Below are 7,009 nucleotides of genomic sequence, written 5' to 3' on the forward strand. Positions count from 1 at the left end.
AAAGAACCCACGTAAGAAAGCCTGTGGAGTCTCATGGCAACTCTAATCTCTAATTGGTACAAGTAGACAACATTTTCAAAGTATTACACAAATGCTGTTTCTCAGTGTTGGCAAAGAGAAATGGACAGACACCTAGAAGATTTTAATTGCTCAAAGAAATATTAAATTCTGCCATAGAAATCCAGGTCACACTAAAACAGACGAACAGCACGTTAGAAAACCAAAAGCCAACAAAATAGAAGCTAGACCAGGCCAGGTCAGAGGGATGATCAGTAAATATAAATCAAAATCATTTTTGGAGAGATGAGGAAGGGAGGAAAAGAACACAGAGACCAGTCTAAACTCAGACAGTATTAACAGTGCATTTAAAAATTTATCAAAACAAAAGCTGTCAAACTGTGGCTCTATTGCTGGCTCCTACCTGGGGTAAAGCTGCTAAAACCTGGTAGTAGGAGAAGGAACACATATGAATCCAATTATATCTAGATTTTGAGCTGACAAAGAAAAGCTGTAGCTTTAACTGACCTGATTGTCAGGAATGAAGAAACACTTAGCTGGCAGGTCAGTACTGTAAACGGGCTATGAACTGTGAGATCCACTAAAGAACAGCTTAAAAGGTACGCTAGAAAAGCACTGATGTTCTTCAGGGTACTTGCATTTTGGATTTTAAAAGATCTGTGAAATGCCACAGGGATTCATACCAAAAGAATAAACAATATCTGAGAGTAATATTGATTATTATTGCTCTTCTACAATTGGTTTATGGTGACACCGTTCAAACAGAAAGCCTGCAAATAACCTGGTGCTTATAATGAGTCCAGGGTGGTTTTCCTCAGAGCCATACGGTAAGAACATATTCTCAACGTCTGCGCATCCTAGATCAAAAGAACTACCAAAACAAAAAGGAAAGCTTAAACATGCAAAGATTTGGTGTTTTAATAATAGCAATGAAGTATAGCTAAAATATAATCAGGAACTAGGTTCATTTACAGTATTTCAAGACAGTATATGGTCTCACCAGGATCACTGTGGTACATCAGGAGTTGTAGCTGAAAGATGAACGTTTTTGAGGGTGCAGAAGAATAGAGAAAACAAATCAAAGCAGAAAGATGGGAGATAAAAAAGGCAATGGTAGTAGAGGAGCGCACAGGAACATACGTAGGCTGTTTGGCAATCCAGGGATCAAATTATCACAGTCTTTCCTATTTGAGCTATGAAAAGCAAAGAATGCAGTATCCAAAAAAAAAGTGGGGAGGATGGGGAGATAGGAGTTTTCAGATGGATCATTGCGCTGAAGTGTCTCTCTGGCTGCTGCTGAAATGACAGTGTGGCCAGGGACAAGGAAGGTCAGCAGGATCCTCTTCTCCTGTCTAGCAAAGTGGCTAGTAGGGTGGCTCAGATCAACTGTGTAGCTGCGCCTGCAAAGGCTGCTTTTAGGTAATGTATTAAGAATGGAGGTGTAGTCAAAAGTATCACCAAAAAACTGCAAAGAAATTACAGAAATTCCTTCTAAAAAGAAGGCCTCTCACATATGTGAAAAACAGTTAACCTTTTAAAGTTTTCAGTTCAATTTATTTTTAGCAGTCCATTTAACTAATACTGCTCTCTACTTTTTGAAATTACTCCTTCCAGCTCTAAAGGCTGAAGAAGTAAAATAGAGTTTCAGTGGCCTAGAAAACGTAATTTGTTTCTAGCAAGTTCAGTTCTGCAATTAAGCTCTCCGATTGTATTTTACAAAAATGTAAACAGAAAAAAACAGAGAGAACTCAACATTCATAGCTATTCAAAGAACCTGAAATTATAAAAAGAAAAGATTGTGCTGTATGTCTGCTTTATTTTAAGCCACCTATGCAAATCAGTATACCTTTTACAAACTGGAGGCATGTGATGCAAACTGCCTTTCAAAGGGCGTTCTTCAAGCGTCCAGCATTCAATCAGCTCCTGAGGCACTCTCCAGTAGCTGACACCTGCATTTCAAAGGAACATTGCATTGATGAGCTGAGAGAACATAGTCAGTATTATGTGTATATACACCTGACCAAATGAACGCATGTATTTTATTATGTAGAATTTCAGCTTTGCAACTATGCTGACATGAACATTGCTTACAGTCAGCGTGCTTCCAGGGCTTCCACCAGAGCGCCCAATGCTAGCAGGCTATCACCTCTTGCATGTGGTGGCTCTCACTACATCTGTTCATTCATGTCAACTCACATCACCTTGCTGGAACATCCCTTAAGACTCTTTTTTTTCCTTCTCCCCAAATAGCCACTGCTATGGGATATTTTACAACTGTTACTTACTGAATGAGTGAAAGTGTATGCAGAGTTTTATTATAGTTGATTGGCAAATATTATTGTTCTGTAAAAAAGTAATAGTACTGAAATAAAAGAAAAAAAATACTCTACCTCTCCCTTCCCAGGCATCGAAAGCATCCATCATCTTTTTCAACTCAGCTACTGAGTAATAGCTCCAGATGTATTGGACGTTATTTCCAGCTTCTCTAGAAATATTGTTTTAAAGGTAACAGTTATGTAGTAAATCTAGCTAAGTCCTTAAAAATGTAACACAGGTGAAATGTATCATGCTTTTTACCAAATCCTAACTCTAAGGACTTAATAGTAAATGTTTTATAAAGTAGAAAGGAAAATGCTACTTCAATTTCATTTTCATTTGTATAAGAGGTTCTAAATAGCCATCCTCCTATGATCTGCATGCCTGTGAACACCTATTGCTAAAAATAGGTAATCATGAAAGAACAGATGTTCATAAAAAAATAATTACAGAATTAATGGTGTAAAATCTATTCTTCTAAATCTCAATCACTTATTGAAAGGGAAAACACAGTAGGAGGACAGATACCTGATACTATGTGTCCAAATACTCTTGGACTGAATATTCATGTTTCCAGCCTAAATTTAAGAAAATTTGCATCTTAATTATAAAGGTGATCAAACATCAAAAGTTCTATCTTAGTCACGTTTCAAAAGGTACACAGTGAAGTACACTTCTGACGTTGTACTCTGGGAGCAAGAGAAAGACAAATTGCTTCCAGACACTCAGATGTACAGGTCTACCAATAACTTATAATTACTGTCATAAAAATAATTAATAGTGTAGTAGAGATGTGCATGTTCTTTAAAGAATTCAAACTATTTCCTTTCATCTTCAGTTCTTTTCGGTGTTAAATATATCCTTCAGCTGTCTTAGAAGACTGCAAAATACAATTGCACGAATCACAACCAACTTTGTGAGTATTTCTGGAACTTTTTCTGGATGGGGATTCATTCATTTTATTTAGTGTAAATATCCTCCTAAATTAGAAAGTAATTTTAAATAGTTGAGACATTTTAAAAATAGCAAGTGAAACATAATGAGAACTTACAGCAACTGCATGCTAGCCACCTTTTGTGGACTGACTCTAATTCTTGTACTCCATGCTTAGTTTTTATCTTTTTTTGTTTGTTTGTTTAATGTGACCCTTGTATTAGCCAGCTGTTTTCGAAGCTGGAAAGAATCTGATTCCTTCCACAGATTTATAGTACAATAATGCTACATTATGCTACATATAGTAATATTTAGGTATTATAATATGTGAGTGTTTGTTCTCACTGCATAGTGCTTTCATGTGTTTGACAGTCATCTTACCTTTTGTAAATGCTTTTACTATGAATTTTTGTTCCTAGCTTCTTATTAATTGCATCAGTCCCATCAGCTCTTGTGGCGTACACACCAATAATTTTACTTTCACAGCTTGCTCCAGAAGTGTTGAGATAGTGCAGAACCCAGACTGTAGGCTTGGTACAAACTAAATCATAAGAATCGCAGAAATCTAATAAAGCCTGGAAAAAACACAAAAAATACAGAGTATTAATAAGAATCCAATATTTTTAGTTGAATAAGCTTTCATATTTAAGTTTTCTTAACTATACTGGCGAGCTCTTTTAAGTAAATCAGGGATGTAGTTTATCTAGAATAATGTGTGCAGTATTTCTTATCTGATGTTAACAGAGAATATTGTAAAACTAAGAGAAATTCACAGAAAGGTAACAGAAATACTTAAAGGCATGGCAAATCCATAATACGAAGAGAAACTGAAAGGCCTGGAAGTGTTTTATGCTTTTCAAAAGGAAATTAGTAAGGGAGAATGTGAAATATATGGAACAGTAGCTTTCTAAGAGAACATCGATGACTGTCATGACTAACACAGCCAGATCTGGTAATATGAGTTAATTTCCAATCAGCTAATTAGAATTAGCTTTTAAGTTGCAACACTCTAAAATCGACAAACTGTAGAATTTGAAATAATATATTAATTTTCTTTTCTCCTTTCTTGTTCTAAAAAAATGGCAAAGTACATTTTGTCTTTTGAGTTTAGGATGAATATGTAAAACTGAAAAAAGCACCCCAAACATCTTGCAGGCATCAAGTCTAATCTCAAGTAAAATTTGAAGCCAAATAGGGAACTAAACAATGTCATTCCTACTATGCAAGTTTTACAGCAGACTTGCATGTAAAACAGTCAAATTTAAACAGTTGCTGTATTGCAGTGATGGGAAAAGCTGATGTCCTTAGCTATGACTGCATTATCAACTCTAGGATTTCTTAACCTAAACCTCTGAATTTACTGGTGATGTAACATGGTGATTAAAAAGTGCTAACTTGCATATACCATAGTTTTAGTATCTGATGCTAATGAATGGTGTGGAGTAGAGTACATCTTTAAAAATGTAAGAAATGTCAAGACCTTTTTAAGCTCTGTATTCAACCTTGAAGAATACATCTCCACTTCATTGGCCAAATGGTCAGACAGATTGTATGGATAAGGGATGCCAAAATAATCTGCTTCCTCCTGCAGTGCAATTCGAATTTGTTCATCTCCAGGAATCCGAACTTCTCCATGAAGATAATCCAAGAGATATTTAAACAGGCTTCCGTCTCGATCAATTAGACATGCTCCTGAAAACATAAATAAAATTATTTAAAATACTGCTTCCAGTAAGTGAAGACTTGTCATGTTCTACCAAATCATCAAGTAAAGTCTTTATGTAAAATTTATGTACTAGTTTTACTTACATAGGAGGACTAAGTATACTGTCTCTATTCTTTTAAAAGTACTATTTGGTTTCCCTGGAATATTTGTTATTTGAAGATAAAATTCTCAGTGCAGTAAACATTTCTTTGGAATTTCAGTGAAATCACTAATCTGCATAGGACCATGCCGACATACAACCTCAGCTGTACTGCACTCCACTTAAAATGCTAAAATCTAATTCTAGATGCATTTCTAATTCTAACTGCAGATACATCTTTTCTCACTATTGCAGAGATTTTTTTCAATTTTGGATCTAGGCAATTTAAAAGAGTTAAAAGTAGCATCAGCTCCAGTAGACATCTAGTCTAACCTTCCCTGAATATTGCTCAAGTTTTACAGTATTTTTTTTGTTTCTTTTTCTCTCCTTTGCCTGCTGGGTTCAAGGACCACTACGGAAACTGACCAAACTATACACAGCTGTATACAATAAGCTGTTCACTGCAACTGAAAGATGGTGGCAAGGCCGAGCCCGTAACATTACATGTTAAACATTTCAGATATTTAAAACAGTCAAAAGTGTATAACAAGGAGTTACTATTCTCCATCCATCATATCTTTAAACTGGACATACTTTGGCAGGATTTCCAAGTCACAAACAAGTGTGAAATCTGACCCATGAATAGTTTTATTCAAGCTTCCATATCAAGCCATGGTGGTGAAAAATGCACTCTTTACTGGGTAATGAAGTATTCTGAAACAAAGATTAGACCCAAATCTCCTTATGTAATGAACAGAGTGAGTCAAATTCCTCTGGAGAATACAGGAGTTCATAAACAGGATCCAAGTTAAATGCCAAATATTCTGCCGACTTCAGTTTTATTTATTTTCATATTCATACTGAAGAAGTACATTCCAAAGCCACACTGTGGACTGGGACAAGGGAGGGGTAAACACTGTACAAATATGTATGTTTGCAAACACGAGTAGTCTTGTGGAATTCAGATTAATTACTCATAAGTATAAAATCATGCATGTGTAATTGTTTTATGTCCTGGAATTAAAGCAGCCAACTGATGCTCAGCAGATTGGGAAAAGAGGTATACTATAAAATGCATAAATATGTATAAAAGCAGGTATTTGCCACAGAGGTCCCTGATCAGAATGTCATGTTTACAGCTTGAACATATTTACCTGATTCATCCACTTTTAGAGGAAAGCGTCCACTAAACATAGAGGCTAGCATTGAATCCTTAAAGCGGCATAAAGATTCACGCCTGGCTGTGTATAAATATCCTCGCACATTAAGTCGTAGAATTCCCTGGACATCTTCAATCTTGCCCTCTTCCATTGCTTTTGCAAATGATGATGTCAATTATGAGCTATTCAAACCTGAAACAGACACAAACAACAATAAATCTAACACCAGTTAAGACTGAACATATTGTATACAAGATTTAAGTGTTAGCTCAGATCTTACGTATTTGTTGCACGGTGCTGCAAATCAGCTTTGAAAACAGCTCTGGAGATGTATTAGTGTAAAATAACCGAATATTCTACACCTTCACTATAAAAAACTATGGCATTTTACTTTGCTAGGAAACACAAAGGTTAGTCTCTTGAGACAAATAGGTAAGCAGAATTATGTGGTCAGTATGTGTCAGCAGAGAATTAGAAGGACATTCTGGGAAATCTCGCTTTGAGTATAGTTCACAGTATTAAAAATGCAGTAATTTTGTACTAATAACAACTCAGCTTCTTCAAAATCCGACCTTTAATTAGGGCTGCTTTAACTAGTTGCTGAAGCTGTCATATCATTAATGCCACATTGCCAATAAATACTCTTACTTGTGCCTGCCTCGAGCTCCCTGTGAGAGGGGGCGGGGGGCATCTGAGTACAAAAAATTGGCACAAGAAGCAAAAAAAAAATATTCGAAACTTTTTCTTTAAGTTGGGTTTTTTTTTAGTTGCCTTTTT

The 7,009-nt window shown here is 35.8% G+C and overlaps 1 protein-coding gene across 1 annotated transcript in view; it reads right to left on the bottom strand.

Annotated features, from left to right (window-relative positions):
* The window catches only part of KCTD18 (potassium channel tetramerization domain containing 18), a 7,528-nt gene extending 1,145 nt beyond the window's left edge, over window positions 1–6,383 (bottom strand). The window contains exons 1-5 of the mRNA XM_009698802.1: window positions 6,227–6,383; window positions 4,748–4,959; window positions 3,649–3,842; window positions 2,409–2,503; window positions 1,865–1,967 (exon numbers count right to left, since the gene is read on the bottom strand). Of these exons, the coding sequence (XP_009697104.1) occupies window positions 1,865–1,967; window positions 2,409–2,503; window positions 3,649–3,842; window positions 4,748–4,959; window positions 6,227–6,383 (761 nt within the window). The remainder of the gene's footprint in view (window positions 1–1,864; window positions 1,968–2,408; window positions 2,504–3,648; window positions 3,843–4,747; window positions 4,960–6,226) is intronic.
* Window positions 6,384–7,009: the final 626 nt, after the last annotated feature.

This window comes from Cariama cristata, unplaced genomic scaffold (assembly GCF_000690535.1).
Source record: "Cariama cristata isolate BGI_N322 unplaced genomic scaffold, ASM69053v1 scaffold31370, whole genome shotgun sequence".
NCBI lineage: Eukaryota > Metazoa > Chordata > Aves > Cariamiformes > Cariamidae > Cariama > Cariama cristata.